The sequence below is a fragment of the Antechinus flavipes genome, chromosome 4, assembly GCF_016432865.1.
Source record: "Antechinus flavipes isolate AdamAnt ecotype Samford, QLD, Australia chromosome 4, AdamAnt_v2, whole genome shotgun sequence".
Classification (NCBI taxonomy): domain Eukaryota; kingdom Metazoa; phylum Chordata; class Mammalia; order Dasyuromorphia; family Dasyuridae; genus Antechinus; species Antechinus flavipes.
The window spans coordinates 365,403,887-365,429,798 of NC_067401.1; the positions used below are offsets into that span (position 1 = coordinate 365,403,887).

At 33.6% G+C, this 25,912-nt stretch overlaps 1 protein-coding gene across 1 annotated transcript in view; it reads right to left on the bottom strand.

Annotated features, from left to right (window-relative positions):
- Positions 1-8,062: 8,062 nt before the first annotated feature.
- The window catches only part of IARS2 (isoleucyl-tRNA synthetase 2, mitochondrial), a 53,742-nt gene continuing 35,892 nt past the window's right edge, over positions 8,063-25,912 (bottom strand). Inside the window, exons 15-23 of the mRNA XM_051998262.1 lie at positions 24,064-24,166; positions 21,231-21,333; positions 18,389-18,514; positions 17,162-17,293; positions 16,231-16,337; positions 15,098-15,243; positions 13,298-13,488; positions 12,259-12,403; positions 8,063-8,594 (exon numbers count right to left, since the gene is read on the bottom strand). Coding sequence (XP_051854222.1) covers positions 8,464-8,594; positions 12,259-12,403; positions 13,298-13,488; positions 15,098-15,243; positions 16,231-16,337; positions 17,162-17,293; positions 18,389-18,514; positions 21,231-21,333; positions 24,064-24,166 — 1,184 coding nt within the window. The 3' untranslated portion in view covers positions 8,063-8,463. The remainder of the gene's footprint in view (positions 8,595-12,258; positions 12,404-13,297; positions 13,489-15,097; positions 15,244-16,230; positions 16,338-17,161; positions 17,294-18,388; positions 18,515-21,230; positions 21,334-24,063; positions 24,167-25,912) is intronic.

A 25,912-nucleotide genomic window follows, 5' to 3' on the forward strand; every position in this document is an offset into this window, starting at 1 on the left:
GCTGAATGTGTTCACAATTCCACCAACAATGTATCAGTGTCCCTGTTTTCCCACATCCCCTCCAACATTCAGCATTGTCTTTCCCTGTCATTCTAGCCAATCTGACAGGTGTGTAGTGGTATCTCAGAGTGGTCTTAATTTGCATTTCTCTGATTAATAATGACTTGGAGCATATTTTAATATGAATAGAAATAGTTTTAATTTCTTCGTCTGAGAATTGTCTGTTCCCTTTGACCATTTATCAATTGGAGAATGGCTTGATTTCTTATAGAGTCAATTCTCTATATATTTTGGAAATGAGGCCTTTAGCAGAACCTTTGACTGTAAAAATGTTTTCCCAGTTTATTGTTTCCCTTCTAATCTTGTCTGTATTAGTTTTGTTTGTACAAAAACTTTTCAATTTGATATAATCAAAATTTTCTATTTTGTAGTCAGTAGTGATCTCTAGTTCTTCTTTGGTCATAAATTCCTTCCTCTTCCACAGATCTGAGAGGTAAACTATCTTATGCTGTTCCAATTTATTTATAATCTCATTCTTTATGTCATGAACCCATTTTGACCTTATCTTGGTGTATGGAGTTAAGTGTGGGTCAATGCCTAGTTTCTGCCATACTAATTTCCAATTTTCCCAGCAATTTTTGTCAAATAATGTGTTCTTATCCCAAAAACTGGGGTCTCTGGGTTTGTCAAATACTAGATTATTAAAGTTATTGGCTCTTTTGTCCTTTGAACCTAATCTATTCCATTGATCAACTGGTCTATTTCTTAGCCAATATCAGATGGTTTTAGTAACCGCTGTTTTATAATATAATTTTAGATCTGGTACAGCTAGGCCACCTTCATTTGATTTTTTTTTCAATAATTCCCTTGAAATTCTTGACCTTTTGTTTTTCCATATGAACTTTGTTGTTATTTTTTCTAGGTCATCAAAATAGTTTTTTGGGAGTCTGATTGGTATAGCACATTAGTTTAGCTAGTATTGTCATCTTTATTATATTTGCTCACCCAATCCAAAAGCATTTAATATTTTTCCAGTTGGTTAGATCAGACTTAATTTGTGTGGAAAGTGTTTTGTAGTTTTGCTCATAAAGTTTCCGATTTTTCCCTTGGCAGATAGATTCCTAAATATTTTATACAATCAGTAGTTACTTTAAATGGAATTTCTCTTTGTAACTCTAACTGTTGAGTTTAGTTAGTGATATATAAGAATGCTGATGAGTTATGTGGGTTTATTTTGTATCCTGCAACTTTGCTAAAGATGTGGATTGTTTCTAATAACTTTTTAGTAGAATCTTTGGGGTTCTCTAAGTATATCATCATATCATCAGCAAAGAGTAATAATTTGGTTTCCTCATTGCCTATTCTTATTCCTTTAATCTCTTTCTCAACTCTTATTGCCGAAGCTAGCATTTCTAATACAATAGTAAATAGTAACGGTGATAGTGGGCAACCTTGTTTCACTCCTGATCTTATTGAGAATGGTTGCAGTTTTTCCCCATTACATATGATGCTTACTGCTGGTTTTAAATAGATGCTACTGATTATTTTAAGGAAAAGTCCATTTATTCCTATAATCTCAAGTGTTTTTAATAGGAATGGATGTTGGATTTTATCAAATGCTTTTTCTGAGTCTATTGAGATGATCATATGGTTTTTGTTAATTTGATTATTAATGTGGTCAATTATACTGATAGTTTTTCTAATATTGAACCAGCCCTGCATTCCTGGTATAAATCCTACTTGATCATAGTGTGTTATCCTGGGCATGATTTTCTGTAGTCTTTTTGCTAATGTCTTATTTAAGATTTTAGCATCAATATTAATTAGGGAGATTGGTCTATAATTTTCTTTCTCTGTTTTCAACCTACCTGGTTTAGGTATCAGTACCATGTCTGGGTCATAAAAGGAATTTGCTAGGAATCCTTCATTACCTATTTTTTCAAATAGTTTATAAAGCATTGGGGCTAATTGTTCTTTGAATGTTTAGTAGAATTCACATATAAATCCATCTGGTCCTGGGGATTTTTTTTAAGGGAGTTAATTAATAGCTTGTTCTATTTCTTTATCTGAAATGGGGCTATTTACGCAATTTACTTCCTCCTCTGATAATCTAGGAAGCCTATTATTTCTTTAATTTCCTCTTCATTGGTGGAAAGTTCTCCCTTTTCATTTTTAAGACTACTAATTTGATTTTCCTCTCTCCTTTTTCTAATCAAATTTACTAAAGGTTTATCAATTTAATTGTTTTTTTTCATAAAACCAACTCTTAGTTTTATTTATTAGTTCAATAGTTTTTTTTTAATTTCTATATTATTAATTTCTCCTTTTAATTTTAGAATTTCAAGTTTAGTAATTGATTGGGGGTTTTTAATTTGGTCTTTTTCTAGTTTTTTAAGTTGCAAGCCCAATTCATTGATCTTCTCTTTATTTTATTTAAGTAAGCCTCTAAGGATATAAAATTTCCCCTTATTACCGCTTTGGCTGCATCCCACAAATTTTGGTATGATGTCTCATCGTTGTCATTATCTTGAGGGAAATTATTAATTGTGTCTATAATTTGCTGTTTCACCCAATCGTTCTTTAAGATGAGATTATTTAATTTCCAATTACTTTTTGGTCTAGTTACACCTAACTTTTTGTTGAATGTAATTTTCATTGCATTGTGGTCTGAAAAGGATGCATTTACTATTTCTGCCTTCCTGCATTTAATTTTGAGGTCTTTTTGTCCTAATATATGGTCAATTTTTGCATAGGTTCCATGAACTGCTGAGAAGAAAGTATACTCCTTTCTGTCACCATTCAGTTTTCTCCAGTGATCTAACATACCTAATTTTTCTAATATTCTATTTACCTCTTTAATTTCTTTCTTATTTGTTTTGTGATTTATCTAAATCTGAGAGTGCAAGATTGAGATCTCCCGCTATTATAGTTTGCTGTCTATTTCTTCTCGCAACTCTCTTAAATTCTCCTTTAGGAAGTTAGATGCTATACCACTTGGTGCATATATGTTTAATACTGATATTGCTTCATTGTTTATAGTACCCTTAAGCAAGATATAGTTTCCTTCCTTATCTCTTTTGATTAGATCAATTTTTGCTTTTGCTTGATCTGAGATAAGGATGGCTACCCCTGCTTTTTTGATTTCACCTGAAGCATAATAGATTCTGTTCCAGCCTTTTATCTTTACTCTGTATGTATCTCCCTGTTTTAAATGTGTTTCCTGTAAACAACATATTGTAGGGTTCTGACTTTTGATCCAGTCTGCTATCTGCCTCCTCTTTATGGGAGAGTTCATCCCATTCACATTTATGGTTAAAATTACTAATTCTGTATTTCCTGCCATCCTAATATCCCCAGATTGTGCTTTTCTTTTTCTTGCCCTCCTTCCCCACTTCCTTAGTGTTAAACTTTTTGGTCCCACTTGCGTCACACAGCTCTCCCTCTTTAGTATCCTTCCCTTCTCCCTTTAAATCCCTTCCCCTTTCTTGTACCCTTCCCTTATTACTTTTTCCTTTTCCCTTTTCTTCTCCCACTTTTTAATGAGGTGAGAGAAGATTCTCTGTAAAACAAATATGTCAATTTGAGCCAAATATTCCTCTTTGAGCCAACTCTGATGAGAGTAGGATTCACACAATGTTCCTCTCCCTAAGTTCCCTCAGATATGATAGGTTTCCTTTGCCTCATCGTCCCATGTAGTTTCCCTCTTTTTATCTCTTTTTCCCTTTTTCTGACACTATCCCCTTTCCATTTCTACTTCCTTTTTTATGTTATATCAGTAAAATCAAATTATACATGTGATTTTTATGTATATCCTCAACAGAAATACAGTTCTCAAGAGTTCCTTTTACCTTTTTTCTACTTCTCTTGAGTCCTGTTGTTGGAGATCAGATTTTTTGTTTAAGTCTGGTTTTTTCCTTAGAAACAAATGGAATCCCTCTGTTTCATTAAATGTCCATCTTCTTACATGGAAAAAAAATGCTCAGCCTAGCTGGGTAGTTTATTCTTGGCTGCAATCCAAGCTCTTTTGCCTTTCGGAATATCAGATTCCAGGCCCTTCAATCCTTTAATGTTGAAGCAGCCAGATCTTGCGTGACCCTTATTGTGGCACCTCGATATTTGAACTGTTTTTTCTTGGCTGCTTGTAAAATTTTTTCTTTAGTCTGAAAATTCTGAAGTTTGGCCACAATATTCCTTGGAGTCTTTATTTTAGGGTCTTTTTCAGAAGGTGTTCGATGAATTTTTTCAACGCCTGTTTTACCTTCCACTTCTATTACTTCTGGGCAGTTCTCTTTGATGATTTCCTGTAAAATAGTATCTAGGCTCTTTTTTTCATCATAATTTTTGGGTAGTCCAACGATCCTCAGGTTATCTCTCCTAGATCTATTTTCCAGGTCTGTTGTTTTTCCAAGCAAATATTTGACTTTTTTTTTCCAATCTTTCATTTTTTTGATTTTGCTTGACTGATTCTTGATATCTCATTGAATCAGTCATTTCTATTTGTTCTGTTCTGATTTTTAGTGAGTTATTTTCTTCATTAGCTTTTTTTTTTTTTTTTTTTTTTTTTTTTTTTTTACTTCTTTTTGTATATGTCCAATTGAGTTGTTTTGCTCTATGGAATTTTTTTCCATTTCACTATTTTTTTTTTTTTTAGTGAGTTGTTTTCTTTTTCCAATTCACAAATTCTGTTTCCCTATATTTCTTAGGAGTTTTTTTACATTTTCCAATTCACATTTCAGGAAGTTGTTTTCTTTTTCCACTTTATCAAATTTTTCTTTTAGTGAGTTATGTGGCTTTTCTGTACTCTCTTGCATAGCTTCTCTTTTCTTTCCCCATTTTTCTTCTAGTTCTCTTTTAAGGTTTTGAATAGTCTCTTCTAGGAGAGCCTTTTGTATTGGGGACCAACAATTGTCTGGAGACTGTCTGCTTTAGTTTCTTCAGGATTGAAAAGCTGTTCTCTTTCTGTATAGAAACTATCAATCGTCCTTTTGATTTTTTTTTTACTCATTTTATTGAAGCCTGTAGGGTCTGCCTTCAGGGCCAGGAGGTTACCAGCTTCTGCAAAGCAGTGAAAGGTATATGGACGGGCAGCTGTCCTGCCAGCCGGCTACAAAAAGCAGTGAGGTACTGGAGTGCTCTGGGAAAGAGTTCCCCACCCAGGAGTAACTCAGGCTTGCAGGGCGCAGCTGGGAAAGTGCCCTGCAAAGAACCCCCACTGTGTGGGATAATGACTGCCCTGGGACTAGATGCTGAGCAGTGAGAGTTTCACTACCCCAAGCCAAAGCCCATCTTGGGGCTGTGGGTATTAGCAGCTGATCAATGAATGGATTTGCAGGAACCGGAAGTGTCTCTGCCCTGGGAAGCACAGTCTGCTGGGGAAGTTCTATTGCCCCTCCCCCTCCCCAGGCGAGCCCCCCACTCCGCCGATTAGAGGCTGCCCCGGGCTGTGCCCCTCTGCCATGCAGATTTATAGCTGCCCCAACAAAAGCCCCGAACTGCAGGATGTGGCTGCAGGGCTGCGTGAAAGTGTGCGTGAGTCACTTCCAGGTTTGAGGGGTTACAGCCAGATCTCTTTAGGTTCTGGCATTTTTTAGAGTTCCCTCTGTTTTAGGCTTTAATTTCTCTGCCAGTTTACTGCTTTGTAGTCAAGGCAGAGCAGTTAGCCTATAGCAGAGTCGTCTCTGTAACTTCTCTAGCCACAGAGATCACCCCCACCCCTGGTCTGCTCAGGACGCTAGTCTCTCTCTGCCTGCACTAGTCTGTTCCTGGCCCCTCAGGGAAACCTTTCCTGGAGATCTTCCAGATTGACTTCGGCTGGTAAATTGTAGTGCTTCTAATCTTCATGAATTTAAGCAGTGAAGAGCTATTTTTGAGGCTGAATTAAATAGTTGGTTATGAGGGAAACAAGAGGAGCTTAGAAAGTCGTGTGTGCCTTCTCCACCATCCTGTAGGAAGGATTTCTTGAAAATCCTCTTTATTTCATTCAAAGTCCATTCCCCCAGGCCCCCAAAAGTTAATACTCAGTTTTGGATTCTTAGTTCTAATCCCACCTTCTTTGCCTTCTGGATTATTTTCTAAACCCTTTGATCCTTTATTGTAGAAAGTCCTAAATCTTGTGTTATCTTATTGTGTAGCATTTGAATTGTTTCTTTTTATCTGCTTGCAATATTTTCTCAACCTAAGAGCTCTGGAATTTGGTTATCATTTGGTTATAATTTGATAATAATATAATATAATATGGAACTTGGTTATAAAAATAAATATAACAATTTTGGGATCTCTTTCAAGAGGTGATAGGTGGATTCTTTCAATTTCTATTTTACCCTCTGGTTTTGGAATATCAGGAATATCAGGTAATGCCAGCAAAGACTCCTGTACCATCTGTGGACGAGAGCTCCAGAAACTGTTGCTGCCATTTTTGATTCAACAACCCAGGGCCTCCTGCAGTTTTACTGAGGCTTGGCCTACACTTGAATGTTCTCCACTCCTACCAAAGAGGAAAAATTTTTTGAAAAATTTTAAAAGTTGCACATTCACAAAAAAGAAAACAGCCCTTTGCTGCAGACCTTTTAAGTTGTCTTAGGCTAGAAAATTGTTTTATCCTGTCCTTTTGTAGATTCTGCCATTCCAGAATTTGTTTGGAGTGTTAAAGTTGGGTTTTTTTGGAGGAGAATTTGGGAGACTCAGGTTAATGTCTACCTTTTTACTACCATCTTGGCTATCCCTCTCCATCACATTGCTGAGGCAATTGAGATCAAGTGACTTGCGCAGGGTCACACAGCCAAAAAGTGTTAAGTATCTGAGACTAGATTTGAACTCAGGTCCTCCTGACTTCCAGGCTGGTGCTCTATCCACTGCGCCACCTAGTTGCTGCTCCATCGCCAGTTCTTAAAGGCAACCTTTTGTGTCATAAAGATATTACAATCTGAATTATTAGATTAGCTGTTTAAAAGAACTCAGAAGTGGCAGATAAAATGTAAAACCCCTTCAAAGGGCCTAGAAAAGCTATGTCCAACAAGTGTGTCACACATTTCTGCACATGGAATTTTACTCTTCTAAAATTTAAATAGGTTCAGATACATGTATTTGGCACGCAATATCCATTGTTCTATTTAAAGCAAAACCTTTGCATTGATAAAATACATTTTAAATTTCCTAAGAATTATTAAACTCTTGAAACAATGGGAAGACCACCACATGAGTAACATTACGTTAGCTGGGTTCTTGAAAGATTTTTGCTAGGTATACTATAGAAATAAATATAATTCTAATGCTTAAGATATTTTTCTATTTTAATTGTATTTTAGAAAGCAAGAGATTTTATATATTTGTTTTCAGTGTCATTCCTTGTAGATTTATTCTTAGAGACATGAGGTTTTTTCTTTTCTTTTCTTAACTTTCATAAATGGAAATACTGAGGTAAATATTTAGCCTTCTTGGTGTGTCTCCATTTCATAAGCTAACTTATGCTCAGGAATTATTTTCAGTGTTCAACTAATGTATGAGAGACAGCATGCTATAGATAGTAAGTGTTAAGACTTGGTGTCAGAGAAAAACTTATTAAACTCAAATCCCATCTCAGACCAAGTATCTCTACATCCATGAGCAAGTCAATAACTTTCCTAAAACTGTTTATTCATCTGTAAAAATAGGGATGGATAATAACTAGCATTTGTCTCATGGGTCTGTCTAATAATAATGTGCATTGTCTATATAAATGTCAGATATTAATGGAGACAATTAAAGAAGGACCTTTTTTCTTTCTGGGTTTGTGGCATTCTCACAAGTTATACTAATAAAGCACACAGATTCTGCCAGATTCTACAAAGGAAGAGCACTGACTTCAAGCTTAATGGCAGATCATATGTGTCCCTCTTAAAAAAGAGACAAGTGAAGGACCAAGATGTTCATTATTGGAAAGGTGGTTATCAGGTGACGTTTTTGACAATAGCAAATTATTATGATGGTTTTCTAGGGCAGGAAAGGAACTATGATCTTCATTGACAGGAGTACTCATACTAATAAAATTAATCATCTTTCAAATAAATGTAACTGCACAGCAACAAACTCAATAAAGAGCTTTATTTTCAGAGATAACTCTGAATACATTTGTTAAAGAAAATATTTACAAAATATAAAGCATTTTCAACTGACCTATACATCTGAAGGCAGATTGGATTACAGAGTCAGGATCCATAACCTATATTAGGTTTTTTTGTCACATGAAAAATTTTAAAATACTGTGATTTTCACTTTCACCATCATCCATATCTTCCATTTCACTGGAAAAATAATCCAAAATCTAGACAACGACTAGCAGAGGTTCAAGCCTGAGCATAAAATCTTTCAAAATTTTATTCCTTACCCTTACCCTCACTGGCCAATCCAGATAAGCTACTAGAAATTTCAAAGCCAGAGACTTTTTGCTTTCATGTAAAAAGTGTTTTGCTTTGTTAATTTAGCTTTTCAAGCAAGAATTTCAGTGCAACGGGGACAAAGTTCATTTGGAGAATCAGATGTGTACTTCCAACAGCGGGGACATTTTTCTTTGGTAGATGGTGTGACAATGATTTTATATGAACTTTCTTCACAAATACCTATAAAAGGAAAATAGGTGGTAGAATTACTGATAGCACATTTTACTCAGAACATATCTCCCTAAGAATACTCTGATGTCAAGATATAACAGAAGATATTGAAAATGTATGCCTACTGAAGAGACTGATGCTGAGTGAAATGAGCAGGACCAGGAGATCATTATATACTTCAACAACAATACTATATAATGATCAATTCTGATGGACCTGGCTCTCTTCAGCAATGAGATGAATCAAATCAGTTCCCATGGAGTAGTAATGAACTGAACCAGCTACACCCAGCGAAAGAACTCTGGGAGATGACTATGAACCACTACACATAGAATTCCCAATCCCTCTATTTTTGTTCACTTGCATTTTTGATTTCCTTCACAGGTTAATTGTACACTATTTCAGAGTCCAATTCTTTTTGTACAGCAAAATAACTGTTTGGACATGTATACTTTTGTATTTAATTTATACTTTAACAAATTTAACATGTATTGGTCAACCTGCCATCTGGGGAGGGGGTGGGGGGAAGGAGGGGAAAAATTGGAACAAAAGGTTTGACAGTTGTCAGTGCTGTAAAATTACCCATGCATATAACTTGTAAATAAAAAGCTATTAAAAAAAAAAAAGAAGAAGAAAGAAAATGTATGCCTAGAAAAAGTAGATGGGCTAGGCAAATAGATAATGTGAGAAAAAGCTATTTGAGTTATGTGCCAAGATAACAAAAACAAATGAAAAAATTTCAGCAGGCAAGTTAAATAGCTATTCTTTGAAGAATTTAAGAGGACAATAATGGTATATAAGATGCCTATCAGTGGCAGAAATATCCTCAGAGACCTCTAAAGTACAGCAACAGATTTAAATTACATAAGCAGAAAAGGAGACACAAGAGTGCATTAAAGTCCAGCTTGGGCAGCTACCCATGTTTTGAGGAGAGGTCCCCTCATCACCATGAAACCTGAGATTGAAAGGCAAGAAGATTCTGGAATTTCAAGAGAAGAATGAGTTCAGCAGTCAAAGAAAAGACTTATAGAGGAGGAACAGCTTAAGGGAGTTTAAAAGGAAGATTTCCTAACTAGTCCTTTTCTCCCATTCTGCCTTAAAATTTTCAGACAGTCTTCTAAGAAGAGATTATTTTCGGCTACTTATAAACCTCACTCTTAAAAAACTAGTTCTCTCTAAGAGTGGATAGGGTTAGGTGTGTTACATCAGTCATTTCCATAGAACTTGAGGTAAATTAAGTTTTTCTTCCTAAAAGATGAAAATCCTCTATAAAATAAAGGGACTTTTGATTAAGGCTTTATCTTTTTGGTTCACCTAACTTTGCAGCCCATTGTCCTTGCCAATAGAGTCCTCTTTGTTGGCTTTCTTGCCTCACATCTCTCTTTCCTCCGATTGATTTTTCATTTCTCTACCAAACAGGTTTTCCAAAAGTCAAATCTGACCATGTTACTTCCTTAACTTCTCTGAGAATCAAATTGGAGGCAGCACACTTCAGGAAGTGGGGAGAGCTTGTGAGAAGGCATGGAAGTGGGAGACAGCACCAAGCTTGCTGCTTGGCAACCATGGCAGCTTGACCATAGTAACTAAACTCTAGGGCATGAAAGATAACTAAGTGGCACAGGAGATAGAGTGCCAGGCCTAAATGAGCAAGAGCTCAGTTCAAATCCAACCTCAGACACCAACTAGCTGTGTGACCCTGGGCAAGTCACTTCACTCTGTTTGTCTCAGTTTCCTCATCTGTAAAATGACCTGGAGAAAGAAATGGCAAATCATTTCATTGTCTTTGCCAAGAAAACCCCTTTTTAGGGGTTAGGATTTGGGATTTAGGACATTTAGGACTAAAGTGGCAATGTGATAATTAAACCTAGGGGAGCTAATGAGATCACTAAGTACATAAGTGCAGCAAGAAAAGAGAAAAAGGTCCAGGACAGACCTTGGGGCTCACCCACAGCTAAAAGCATGTTATGGATGATTAACAAACAACTAAGACTAAAAATCAGTGATCAAGTGTTGCTGCTGTTGTTCAGCTGTCTCAGTTCTATCTGACTCTCCGTGATCTCATTTGTGGTTTTCTTTTCTTGCTGAGGAAAATGGGGTTAAGTGACTTGCCTGGAGTCGTGTGCTAGTAATAAATGTTAAGTGCCTGAGACCAGATTTGAACTCAGGTACTCCTGAATGCAGGGACAGTGCTCTACCCACTGCTCCACCTAGCTGCCCCTATTTGGGGTTTTTATGGCAAAGATACTGGAGTGAGATGACCTTTCCTTCTCCAGCTCATTTTACAGATGAGGAAACTGAGGCAGAGTGAAGTGACTTGCCCAAAGTCACACAGTTATTAATAAGTATCTGAGGCCAGATATGAACTTAAGAAGACAAGTCTTGCTAACTCCAGGCCCAACTTTATAAACTGGGCCATCTAACTGCCCCTAGTGGCCAAATAGGTAGGAGAATAAAAGCAGTATCAGAAAAACCCTGAAAAGGAGAGCATGCAGGAGGAGAGAGTGGTTAATGACAAGTGGTGCAAAGAAGGCAAAATGGAATGAAAAAGAGACATCAGATCTGGCCACTGAGATATCACCAAGTTCAACTGGTGAATGGCTAAACAATTACAGGTATATACTACTGTGCTATGATAAATGATGAGCTGGTTGATTTTAGAAAAACATTAAAGCATTGCAAAAAATTATGAAGAGTAAAATGAGCAGAACTGAGAAAATATTGTATACAGTAACAGTAATACTGCTCAAAGAACAATGGTGAATACCTAATTGTTTTAACAAACAACTAATATTGAGTATTATAAAGACTCAAATCAACTACAAAGGGCCTATGAAAGAAGACACTATCTGTCTCAAAAGAAAGAGATGTTAAATAGAAAGATGTGTAACATATTTCATATATATAGACTTGACTGTGTTTAAGATAGAGGTAAAAAAATGCACAGCAGAGAACAAAAGAAAACTCAAAAGGAAACATAAAAAAAGTAGCTGTGTAGTATTTATTGCATAATTTAAAAGTAAAATGTGAAATGAAAATTCATGGTATCACACTGAATCCTTTTTTTGTTGTATTATATACATGGAAATTTTTTTTGATATTTTTGTATTTAAGGGCAAAATGAATTAAAAAACAAACCATAATAGATAACTTTGGAAAATGCAATTTCAATTGAATAATACAATCATACTACAAGTCTCACAAGCAAATAAGAATATCCTTTGTGGCCTTTTCTTCTATATCTTTTAAGAAGCCATTATTAATAATGTATTCCAATTACATTACAAGTCTTTTTGTAGTTTGATTTTAGAACTTGATCATTAAAATTTCTATGGGAAAATTATATGCTTCAAATTCTTTTATTTATTTATTTATTTATTTTTGACTGAGGCAACTAGAGTTAAATGACTTGCCCAGGGTCACACAGATAGGAAGTGTTAAGTATCTGAGGTCACATTTGAACTTAGCTCCTCCTGACTTCAGGGCTGGTACTCTATGCACTGCACCACCTAGCTGCTCCTATGCTTCAAATTCTTAAAAATATTTCAGATATGACTTAACATGACTTAATTCTTTTGGAATAAAACCTTTTATTAAATTTGGGGAGTATATATAATATTCTAATTGATACCCTAGATTTCAGTTATATCTCGTTAGCTGTATCTCATGATCTTACCTTCTAAGTTGATTTCATAACTCCCTTTAAGTTCAATTGCATCTGCAGGGATTGCTATTGGATCTTGAGCTAACAGAGATATTTGTGAAGTCATCATTAGTTCACTTAACTGAGACATACCAGAGGTTTTTTGCTCATGTAGCATCTGGAAAGAAAGATTTGACATAGTCACTAACCATTATAATTATTCAAAAATTCTTTATAACATTAGTTAAGTACAAAGGAAAACAATGAATTCTAGACATTGTTTAGGTTGTCTCTATGCATTTTAAAATAATAATATCCTGTCCTCATTCTAATGAATACTTCAATCATTACTAATACTAAAGGTTTTAATCAAATATAATTCTAGTATATTTTCTTGTATTAAGAAATCAGCATATCAATTAAATCCTAAGAACTCTCCCCTTCTCCCCCTCCTTTTTTTGGCCAATAATGATCACTGCTACCAATCTGAGATGATACAAGTCCTTCCTGGGATTTGGCAGTCGCTGTTTTTTAATTACAGAAAATGTAAAAATTACCAAATTCATAATTTTTCATTCTATTTGAGATATCTTAAGCTAGATCTTTAAATGAATATAATTTTTTAATTAAAGTATATTGTTTATGAATTGTTTATGACAGTAACATTCTTTTCTACCTATTTTTACCTATCACTTAGGTAATAATGAAAAAATCAAATGTCATTTTAATACTCATTTATAAAATGGAATTCAACTTTAAGAATGCAAAGAGGGTTACATTTCCTAATTATTGTCTAGATAGTAAAACTACAAAAATTTAATTTTACAGACAGGAAATCCTATGAAATGCAAGCAACTAAAGCAACTACCACATAGAGTAACATCTTCCAAAAAAAGCAAAGCCTGGAGCAGAACTGAAGTGTCTTAAATTTTAATCCATGAATAAAATTGTACTGGAATAGGAATTCCAAGAAGTTCTTCAAATGAAGTACAGCAACTGTTACCAGTAAAGATCTATGGAATAGTTGAAAACACTGATGTTATTTCAAAAGAAAGAATGGTAGTTCACAAACCTCAATAATTTCAAACAGTAGTCCAGGATCAATCACAACAGTAACATCATATTCCAAAGAATTCTTGCCAGGGATGCTTCCAAGAAATGCATCTCTCATTTTACATGCTGCGTCCACTGCTTCCTCTAACCCTGGTTTCTTCCAAAGAGTACTTGTAGTAATCCATCCAGAACGAAATACACTCTTGGGTTCTTAAAGCAAAACAAACAAGCCCTTTCATAAATTGCATTTATTCATAAACTTTATACTTATTACTACGATCTATGTAACAAGTATTTGATAAGTAAAATAAGCTATATACACAAATAAATATGATGCAAATCGAAATATGAGATTCCATGAGAAAAATATAGAGCAGACCAATTGAAAAGAAATCTCTTTCCTCAATTAGGAAAATGAGGAAATCATATTTCAATATGATTGATTTCCTTTGTAATTGTTTTATTTAATGCATTTAAAAATTTGACTCTGAGAAGAGGGTCCATAGGCTTCATTTGACTGCCAAAAAAGCTTATAGCACCTGAAAAATTAAGAACTTCTTTAGAGAGAATTTATGTTAGAGCACAGTGAAGAATGACATAGGATGAAGATAATAGCAGAAATTTATTCTGGCTTTAAGGACTACAATGTGCTTTAAACAAATTATAATTAGGTCCTCCTAACAATCCTCTAAAATGGTTATTCTGCATTTTGCAGATGTCAAATCTGAGGCAGATAGAAATTTAGTGACTGGCATTTAGTGACTTCATTCAAAAACCTCACTTTGTAGACCTAAGAAAATCACTTTTCTGGGTCTCCATTTCCTTATGAAAACCTTAGATTTAGAAGGCCTTCAAATCAAAAAGCCTATTAGATGAGATAATAAATAGGATAAAAATTCCCCATAAACTACAATGTACTATGTGAACTTAAAAGTACCATAATTATCACTAACACTTTTCTTTCGTTTAAAATGTAAAATTAAGGGGCAGCTAGATAGAGCACCAGCCCTGAAATCAGGAGGACCTAAGTTCAAGTCCAGCCTCAAGAGACTTAATACTCCCTAGCTGTGTGACCCTAGGCAAGTCACTTAATCCCAATTGCCACAGTGGGGAAAAAAAGGAATAAAAGTGTAAAATACAGAGAATTAAACAGTAAAGCACGCTACATTGCCTTAAGAAATCATCAAGTTCCTATTAAAGACTTCAAAAACTCCTTCCAGAAACCAATTAATCTTTTTTGGGGGGCTGGGAGGTGGAGGAGGAATCAATATTCTGCCAGTGAAGTGATATGCCTATTAAACATGTGAAAAAAATTTCCTAATAGTTGAAAATGGTTATCACCAGTAATCACTTGCCTAGTATGCTTGTAATGAGGTGCTTTGGGTGTCCCCTGTGGTAGTTTTGGGGAACATGCACAGAATAAACAGGCATAAATGGGCTGTGATCTCCAATGCTCCAATAAAAATCTAAAGCAATGAGATCTGAGTTTTATGATAGAGTTTTGAGTCTGAATGATTAAAAAGATGTTTTTATGAAAAAACATAACCTGTCAATCTTTTTTCTCTTGGAAGTTGCTGGTAACTTGTGACAATCCAAAGCCCTGAACATAGAGAGAAAATGAGCACACAGACTTGTGGTTCTAAATCCTCGCCTCCCTAGAAATGGGTACAGTACTGTCCCCTGACTTCTGCTTTTAGAGTTCTCATGGTACTTTCATTATACATGATCCCATTTGATTCTTACAATAACCCTGTGTGGCCATTAAAACTCAAGGCTCTACCACTAACTGATTACTTTCCATAAGCAGAACAATTCTCACCTTTTTCATAGGGGATGTGTTGGAACACCTCTTCAGCCAAATGCGGGAGAATGGGTGCAATCGCACGCACCATTACATCCAAAATCTCAGCTAATGCTGTCTGACAAGAACGCCGCTTGAGATCATTTTCTTTTTCACAATATAGCCTGCAAAAGAATAATATATTCTGAGCTTAGCAATTTTCACAAACTAGGATTATTAAGACAAGTGAGGTCCTCTTTATTAATCCTTATGCTTCCATTTACCCTTTAACAAATCAAAGATTATACTGATTATATTTACCAGTATTTAATTTCTAAAAGCAGCTATCTGCTGTATAAAACTGGTGACAACCTGTCGGCAGCCTATTCTAAGTATAACCAAACAAAACTTCTCATTGTCCTTCCCATTCAAACTTCCTAATTAACACACCTTTACTCTTTCCAGGTGCATGTCCTCTATCTCCAATTCATTCTCACTTTTAGCTAAAAGTCAGTTAATTCCCATTAAATGATAATACTTATGTGTTAGCCTTTCTCTGTGTTAAAGAGGTACAGTAACACATCCTTTGAGGCAAGGCTTCTTAAATTGTGGGTTGCAACCCCATATGTGATCATGAAATTATGATTTATTATCAGTAAGTGTTTGATTTGTATATCTTTATACCTGGAGTCATGTAAAAATTTCTTGGGCAAAAAAGGGTCTCAAGTGAGAGTTTTAAGAAGCTTTAAGAAGCTTTTAAGTAACTTTAGGATGATCCCTGAAACATCCCCAGATTTATAACTATCAGTAGGCTTGGCCAGACTACATTAATAATGAAGTATTAGAGGAAAAGAAAGCCCAATTTTTAGGTTACCTATACCCTAACTTATTAAAAAAGTGAATAAATGAAGCCCTGATACACAAATTCTGAAAGGCGATTATAATAAAATCAAATTGCCATTTTCTAATTTAAATAAGGAACCTTTGAGTTTTGAGATGATGTTTGTTTCTACGTTTTTTTTCAGTATTCTCCTTGAATTCCAGTTTAGTGATAAAATGAAGAATTTTTTTTCCTTTTTCAAGATATTCAATATCTTAAAATATTACAGGATAGATTCTTTTATGTAAAATTAATAATTTCAAATACAACTTCAATATCTAGGAATACATACCTATCTTTGATTATGCTGAAGTAAAAATTAGAAAGTTGGCTAGGATAAAATGCTTGTAAATGCCGAATAACTTTCCCATAATCATATTGCCTATAAGCGTCAGTAACCTGGGAGAAAGAATTGGAAAAAAGTGATAGCAATAGTGAATAGCTGAAGTGTAAGTAGTAATCATGAGCCAAACAATCTTGCTGTTACAAATTTTTCTTTGTCTGGAAAGGAAAACAAACTGAAAAATTCAGATAATAATGTTAAAGGGTTTCACTCAGCTCACATTTAATGGATATGTTCCTAATTTATATCTTAATAGGGACTAAAAGACTGTGTATATAAATACTAAGATATATATTGTTCTTTCATATCTGCAAAATAGTATGCATTTATTGATAAAACTATTTTTACCTAGAATGACAGCTGAAATTTATTGCATCATCATTTCCCCAAATGAATGGGAATAATGCAATGGAAGTTCAAAGCAAAATTACACCAGTACACTTTGTGTACAGGGTAAAAAACCTATCCCAGGCAGAGGCATATTAACAAAATCTCAGAAAAATACCAGATTTTAAAAATTTCAAAGAAAAAGCATACAACGTTCAACTCTGAATAAGTGTCTTAAAAACAAAACAAAACTGCTTTATTAAGAGACATTTGCTGAGAAATACAGTAAACTAACTACTTAGTTTATATACTAATGCTAGATAGAAAAAAATAGATGACCTATATAAGAATAAAACGTTGCTACTATTTCAGAAAGACATTTCTTTATCTGAAAGAAAAAGAAGAGTATTACCTAATTCCAACAGCTCTAAGCCTTCCCAGGGAGAAAGATACCAATCCTAGAGACACCAAACTAGAGACTAATCACTTAATGTGATTGCATTTTTATCCAACCTTATAATATTTATACTGCTACACATAGTTAACAACATACCTTTTTTCCAAAATCTTGAAGTAAATGTAACATGTACTGGTCTATAATATACATCTCTTCAAAGGGAACACTATCTGTTTTAGGATTAAAGTCAGCCACATTTCCCAAAAGAAAGCGAAGTGTATTCCTTAGCTATAAATGAAAATGTTAAACATAAAGTATGAGTTTATTTTGTAACTGTTATTATTTTCTCCCTTTTTCAGATTCTGAATTTTAAAGCACTCGAAAATGAGGATTATAAGATGGGGGAAATACACACTTAAAAATTCTAACTTTAAAAAAAAATTTTACACCACGTTTCTATAAAGGACTCAATTCTCAAAAATGTAGAGAAATTAAGTCATTTGATTATAAGAATACAAATCATTTCCTTAATTGATAAATGGTCAAACGATATGAATAGGCAGTTTTTAGAAGAAGTGATTTAAGCGATCTAGAGTCAAATGAAAAAAATGCTCTAAATCACTACTAACCTAAAAATGTTATGTACCTTCAAAGAACTGATATGTATATGAAAGCACACTTTAAAAAAATAACTTTTTTTCCTTGGGATTTTTTAGTTTGTGTTTTCTTTCATGACATAATGTGGAAATCTATTTAACAAGATTGCACATGTATAGCTTATATAAAACTGCTTGCTTTCTTATGGGTGGGAGAAGAGCATTTGAAACTCAAAATTTAAAAAAAACAAATGTTAAAAATTGTTTGTATATATAATTGGGAAAATGGAGGCAGTGATATGCTATATGGATATAATACTGCACATCAGATATAGTAAATGTGCTTATGGGCTTTGGTGATCTAACTTTTTTCTCTTTCTTATAAAAATCTGTTTACAAAGGGAAGGTAGGGAGGGGCACATTCAAAAATGTGCTATTAAAAAACTCAAAAATTTAAAAATAAATAGCAGAAAATGTTGCTTACATTAAATTAATATTTGTTGTTAACTACTTCAGAAATGTGTCATTGATATAAATGAGATAAAACATATAAATACATTAAGCACAAAGTTAAAGCAATATATGTTATTATGAAAAACTACTATTTATAGAAGCTAAACTAGCATGTGTGATAACATACTAAAGATATTCTCTATAAATGCATGATAATTAGAGGACAAACTAAAATAACTTTCTTAGCTTCTTTACATAAGACAAAATGTAGTTTTTAATTGCAATTGTTTAGCAACTTTTTACTTATAGAAATATACAGTTTAATTACTCTAACCTTATCAATATTATCTCTGGCTGCATTAAGTATACGTGACCCGACTTTCACTTCACTGAAGATATGTGATTCAGCTACCCACCACCGAAGGATATCTGCACCATAGGGAGGATCTTTGCTATGGTCCTTTTTGTGAGAAAAATACAAATCAGCAAAACAAACTACATATTTCAAAAAAAAAAGCAAATACAAACTATATATATATACATTGCAGTACATGAAATAGGAACATTTCAGCTTAACACTGAAGATTTAGAATAGCAACACAAGTATGTGAGATTCAACAATTTCAAGTCAAAGAAACAAAATGTCAAACTCTTCATTTTCATCAAGGGCATACTTTAATTACTACCTCATTTATCAGGCATTGCCACACACATTTAAGTAGAAGACAGCTCCAAATAGGCTTATCAGATGGAGCATAATAAGTCTCCTCTAAATAGACTTCCTCCTATCTGAAAACAGAATGAAAGGGAAGGGGTAGGCATCAAAGAAAGGTTTTCCAATATTCTCTAACAATTCCGGGAACAATGCATTCAATGGGCAGTGACAGATCACTGACATGCCAGGATAGGAATATATTATTGGTTTGGAAAATTTCATTTATTAAAAAAACAACTGGTTTATTATAAAGAGACAGAGGTTCCTGAGTTAAAAGACTTGAGTCAAAATCTCCCCTGACATTTACCGTCTGTGTACTTATGGACAAAGCACTGGATGTAGTTGGACTTAAGTTTCGTCATTTATAAAATAAGTTGTATCTATTTTATGTGTAAATAGAACCAGGCTATCAGTAATATCAGACTTGTGTCCACTAATCAATAATAATAATAGCAATAATAATAATCAATTCTCTAAAGAAAAATATTTTCTAAAAGTACAAAATTAAAGTGAATATTTAACAGTTTCCATTTTCTGAAGTCTTATCTTTTCCTGGTAACTTTACCTATGACTATATCTAAAAAAAGCTGAATAACATTTTAAAACTGACTATTGCTAATTGTTCATGATTAAACTTTTTTTTTTAAACCAGGGCAGCTAGGTGGTGTAGTGAATGGAATGCTAAGCCTGGAGTCAGACTCAATTTCCTAAGTTCAACTCTAGCTTCAGATGCTTACTAACTGTATGACCTTGGGCAAGTCACTTAACTCTGTTTGACTAAGTTTCCTCATTTGCAAAATGAGTTGGAGGAAAAAATGCAAACCACTCCAGTATCTTTGCCAAGAAAACCCCAAATAGAGTCATTGAAGAGGCAGACATAATTGAAAAAATGACAGAACAACAACAAAAACCTGGACTAATTGTTTACCAGAGAGACAAAAATTTTTAATGATTCACATGAAACTCAGACACCTATCTAGAAATAAGAATGACTTAGTCCTTAAAAACAAACCCAAATTGAAGCAATACACTGGGAAAACATTTTTTACGGTCAAAGATTCTGATAAAGGCCTCATTTCCAAAATATATAAAGAATTGACTCTAATTTATAAGAAATCAAGCCATTCTCCAATTGGTAAGTGGTCAAAGGATTTGAACAGACAATTTTCAGATGAAGAAATTGACACTTTCTAGCCATATGAAAAGATGTTCCAAATCATTATTGATCAGAGAAATGCAAATTAATTCAACTTGTAGATACCACTATATACATGTCAGATTGGCTAAGATGACAGGAAAATATAATGATGAATGTTGGAGGGGATGTGGGAAAACTGGGACACTGATACATTGTTAGTGAAATTGTGAAGTGATCCAACCATTCTGGAGAGCAATATGGAACTATGCTCAAAAAGTTGTCAAACTGTATATATCCTTTGATCCAGCAGTGTTACTATTGGGCTTATAGCCCAAAGACATATAAAGGAAAAGGGACTCATACGTGCAAAAATGTTTGTGGCAGCCCTGTTTGTAGTGGCAAGAAACTGGAAACTGAGTGGATGCCCATTAATTGGAAGATGGCTGAATAAATTGTGGTATATGAATGTTATGGAATATTATTGTTCGGTAAATAACGACCAGCAGGATGATTTCATAGAGACCTGGACAGACTTAAATGAATTGATGCTGAGTGAAATGAGCAGGACCAGGAGATCATTACATACTTTAATAACAATAGTATATGAGGATCAATCCTGACGGATGTGGCCCTCTTCAACAATGAGATGAACCAAATCAGTTCCAACAGAGCAGTAATGAATTGAAACAACTATACCCAGCGAAAGAACTCTGGGAAAAGAGTGTGGACCACAACACAGCATTTGCACTCTTTCTTTTGCTGTTTGCTTGCATGTTTGTTTTCCTTCTCAGGTTATTTTTATCTTATTTCTAAATTCGATTTTTCTTGTGCAGCAAGATAACTGTATAAATATGTATACACATATTGTATTAAATACATACTTTAACATATTTAACATGTATTGATCTACCTGCCATCTAGGGAAGGGGGTGGGGAGAAGGAGGGGAAAAGTTGGAACAAAAGGTTTTGCAAGAGTCAATGCTGAAAAATTACCCATGCATATGTCTTGTAAATAAAAAGCTAAAATTAAAAAAAAGAAAAAAGAAAAATTGAACTCAAAAAAGAAAAGAACTGCCCCCCCCAAAAAAACAAACCCAAATTTGATCTTTTACTGAATAATAGCATGATCTTTGACAGAAGATACAAATTCCATTTTTTTAGAATCATCATTTCTAAAATAAAAGCAGAAAACAAAATCCCATGTAAGTGAACCCATATGGAAGCACACATAAAATAATTAAAATTTTTAAGGAGCTAAGTGTTAGGACAATCTAAAATTTGAAAAATAAGAAAAATGTCAATCATTTCTTATGAATCACTTACTTGGCCTCCATTGATGATAACATCTGGGCTAATTACATTTCCAAGAGATTTAGACATCTTTTCTCCTTTATCACTAAGAGTAAAACCATGAACCAAAATAACCCTAAAAAAGAAAATAAACCATTTAAATACTAAGTGATAAAACAAAAATTGCCTTAAAATTGAATAAAATCTTTTTTTTATCATCACCAAAATGAATAGATGCCAAAAAAATTAATATACTTCATCAGTTGCTTAAAATAGGTTGCTTTAAAAAAAAGCAAATTCTTTAGTGAAAACATAAGTCTAAATGTGATTATTCAGTTCATGAGTAAAGGAAGGAAAAATGAGTAAGATAAATAAGTATTTTTTAAAATGTGGGAAAAAACATTACTGTTCTATTAAGTTCTGGACGCAGACACAATTGACAATAATAGTCAAAACTTTTTCTCCTTTTGGCCGTAAGATTCTAAGAAATTTGTTTCTGTTCTGAGCTATTATTATTATTATTATTATTCAACAAGAGGAAATGAAGAACACTGGAAAGCTTGAGGTCACATTAATTATGCCTAGGAAGAGAAGAGACATTAAACTATTTTGTTTTGGTTTCACATGGGGAGAAAGTCAAGATGGAATGGACAAAAGATAAGAGCTTCAATCCAATAATTCACTGTAATCCAGTAATCAATCCAGTAAAGCATTGTGACAATACATTTTTTCCCCTGGTTTGAACTTGTGATTTTATCAATGTAGATAATTTCTATAACGCACATAAACAAATGTTCTGCAACTTTTAGTTTTAAGAATTTATTCAAAGCACTGAAAAATTAAAAATGACCTCTTAAAAGTCATAAAAGCACTATCTGTCAGAGGGGGAAGTTGGTCCCAGATTTTCTTGACTTCTATTATACCTGCTATTATACCACATTGCATCTTAATCTCAACCTACTTTTATAAAACTCATAGTTTTATGGCATATTTTAGTTTCTAATCCAATGGAAGTACAAATTGGGGAGATTATAATACTGTAGTTTTAAGCCTAATGCTAACTTGCAGGATCTATATATCGTTTGCCAAGAAATATAATGACACATGGACCCACACTTAATACCATATACCAAGATAAGATCAAAATGGGTCCATGACCTAGGCATAAAGAACGAGATTATAAATAAATTAAAGGAACATAGAATAGTTTATCTCTCAGACTTGTGGAGGAGAAAGAAATTTGTGACCAAAGATGAACTAGAGACCATTACTGATCACAAAATAGAAAATTTTGATTACATCAAATTAAAAAGCCTTTGTACAAACAAAACTAATGCAAACAAGATTAGAAGGGAAGATGGGAAAACATCTTCACAGTTAAAGGTTCTGATAAAGGCCTCATTTCTAAAATATATAGAGAACTGACTCAAATTTATAAGAAATCAAGCCATTCTCCAATTGATAAATGGTAAAAGGATATGAACAGACAATTTTCAGAGGATGAAATTGAAACTATTAGCACTCATATGAAAGAGTGTTCCAAATCATTATTGATCAGAGAAATGCAAATTAAGACAACTCTGAGATACCACTACACACCTGTCAGATTGGTTAAAATGACAGGAAAAAATAATGATGAATGTTGGAGGGGATGCGGGAAAACGGGGACACTGATGCATTGTTGGTGGAGTTGTGAACGAATCCAACCATTCTGGAGAGCAATCTGGAATTATGCCCCAAAAATTATCAAATTGTGCATACCCTTTGATCCAGCAGTGTTTCTATTGGGCTTATACCCCAAAGAGATACTAAAAAAGGGAAAGGGACCTGTATGTGCCAAAATGTTTGTAGCAGCCCTATTTGTAGTGGCTAGAAACTGGAAAATGAATGGATGCCCATCAATTGGAGAATGGCTGGGTAAATTGTGGTATATGTTATGGAATATTATTGTTCTGTAAGAAATGACCAGCAGGATGAATACAGAGAGGACTGGCGAGACTTACATAAACTGATGCTAAGTGAAATGAGCAGAACCAGGAGATCATTATACACTTCGACAACGATATTGTATGAGGACATATTTTGATGGAAGTGGATTTCTTTGACAAAGAGACCTAACTAAGTTTCAATTGATAAATGACGGACAAAAGCAGCTACAAAAGCAGAAATGAGAAAGAACACTGGGAAACGAATGTGAACTATCTGCATTTTTGTTTTTCTTCCCGGGTTATTTATACCTTCTGAATCCAATTCTCCCTATGCAACAAGAGAACTGTTCGGTTCTGCAAACATATATTGTATCTAGGATATACTGCAACATATCCAACATATAAAGGACTGCTTGCCATCTAGGGGAGGGGGTGGAGGGAGGGAGGGGAAAAAAATCGGAAAAGAAACGAGTGCAAGGGATAATCTTGTCAATATAAAGTAATCATTAAATAAAAATTAAAAAAATAAAAATAAAAATAAAAAAATAAAAAATAAAAATAAAAAAAAAAAAAGAAATATAATGACATTTGAAGCTTAAAGATATCCTTTCCCCCTCTGAGTATGTCTCATTTTCTCTGCCTTTCCAAAGCTTACCCATTCCTCAATCAAAGTACCTCCCCTCAATTATACCAAGCCATAAGGATTCCCCAAGAGGATTATAATCTATGGCAAATTCAATATATTTTAGCCCTTTATTTCACTTTTAAGCTATACTTCAATGATACTATAAACTTTCAGAAAGCAGGAAGCAACTTAGAATTTTTTTGGCACTCTACTCCACTCCTAGTATTGTGCTTGGTCCATTTTGGTGCTCAATAAATTCATGTTAAAATTGAATGAAATTTATTGACTAGTTTACTTATACCTAGATACTTACCTAAAAGGAGCTTTTTTCCTTACTGCAACACTAGTTAATAAAGAAGACTGAAACCAGGCTCCAATCTGGTCCCTTCCTTCCAAATATAAATCTGCTCTTTGATCTGTACATTACAGAAACATGTGGAAAAAAATAAATTCAAAGTTAATTACAATAGAAAAAAAAGTAATTTTACATTCAAAATCTTCCAGTTATAAAAATTTGCTGTCTTCTTTTTAAAAAACATGTATAGCTGCTACAACTTTTAACAGTCTTGTTTATTCAAAATCTCGAATCAATCAATTAGCATTTACTAACTACTGCGTCAGTTATTGTGCCAAGTTCCAGGGAAACAAAGAGAAAGCAAAAACAATTACTTCCTTCAAAGAGTTTGTATTATAATGATGAAGAAAGAAATAAATAGAGGATACAGTAAATAGATGGTAACCATGGGAAAGGAAGAGATCAGGAGTCAGATTACAGAGGGTTTAGAGAGTTGAGAGAAGAGTTCAAGAAAGCACTGATTATAGGCAATTTTTCAAGGAGTTTAGTTGAGAAGAGGAAGAAAAATATAAGTTAATAGCTATTAAAATGTTGAACACTATCTTTGCATATATTTTGAAAATAAAAAGCTATTATTTTTAAAAATAGTTATTGAAAATGGTAAAATCTAGGAAGGATTTAAAATTTTTTTAAGACTTGGACATGTTTGTAGATATGTTTGAGAGTTTGAGAGGAAACTAATGAACAGCGAGAATTCAAGAAAGAGGGAGCAACAGCAAGGGCATTTTATTAAAGAAGACAAGAAAGGGACAGGATTAAGAGTAGAATACCCAAATTAAATAATCTTAACAGGTATTAAAATTTGTATTAAATTATTAAAGTTACAAATACAAATTATTCAACAATTTATTTTATTATTTAATAATAATTTGTATATTTGTACATTCAAAAATTTTAAATTCATAAATGATAAAAAGAAATGCTATTGCCTGTAGCATACAAATATTTCTGAAATATGAATTACATGTTGGGTATCAGACACGGGGAATCAACATGCATTAAATTAATCCTTGTTAATAAATTAAAGGGACATTTTTATTTTGCCAGTCTTGCTGTTTTATAGGTGCTACTAAAGTGCTGCTACAAAAACAAATAAATAAATGGAAGCAAGGTTGGAATAAGTGGGAAAGAGGAAGAGAAGAATAACACTAATTTACCCCTGAATATTTAAGAGGCAATAGCAAGAGTTTGGATGTTTATTTAGTATTTAGTAGAATAGTATATGACAATTCTTAGAAGCAAGAAGTGAATGGTTATTTCATCAGTGTCTATAAAAACTGTATTTTTAAAATCACTATTCAGAGAGAGAACTATGGAGTCTGAATGCAGACTGAAGTATACTATTTTTTGTAGCTTTTTCTTTCTTGTGGTTTTTCCTTTTTGTTTTGATTTTCTTTTCACGATATAACTAATTAGGAAATATGTTTTAAAAATGATTGTACATATATAAACCTGTATCAGATTGTTTGCTGTCTTGGGGAGGGAAGAGGTTAGGGAAAGAGGGGAAAAATTTGGAGCTCAAATTCTTACAAAAATGAATGCTGAAAATTAAATTGTAAAAAATATACTATTAAAAAAAGAATGTTTTGGGTGTGGATGAATTTGTATTCAAAGAATGATTTAAAAACAGAATTCTTTTAAATTTCTCAAGTATTGACTTTTTAAAAAAGATCCCATTGATCTCTTTCTTAAATGAAAAAGGTACTTGACCTAATCTAAGTTTGTAAAACAAATCTCTTTGTTGTAAATTCTGTCTCAGCAAAAGTGAAAACAGGTTTACAGATTATAAAATAATCAGATTAATATA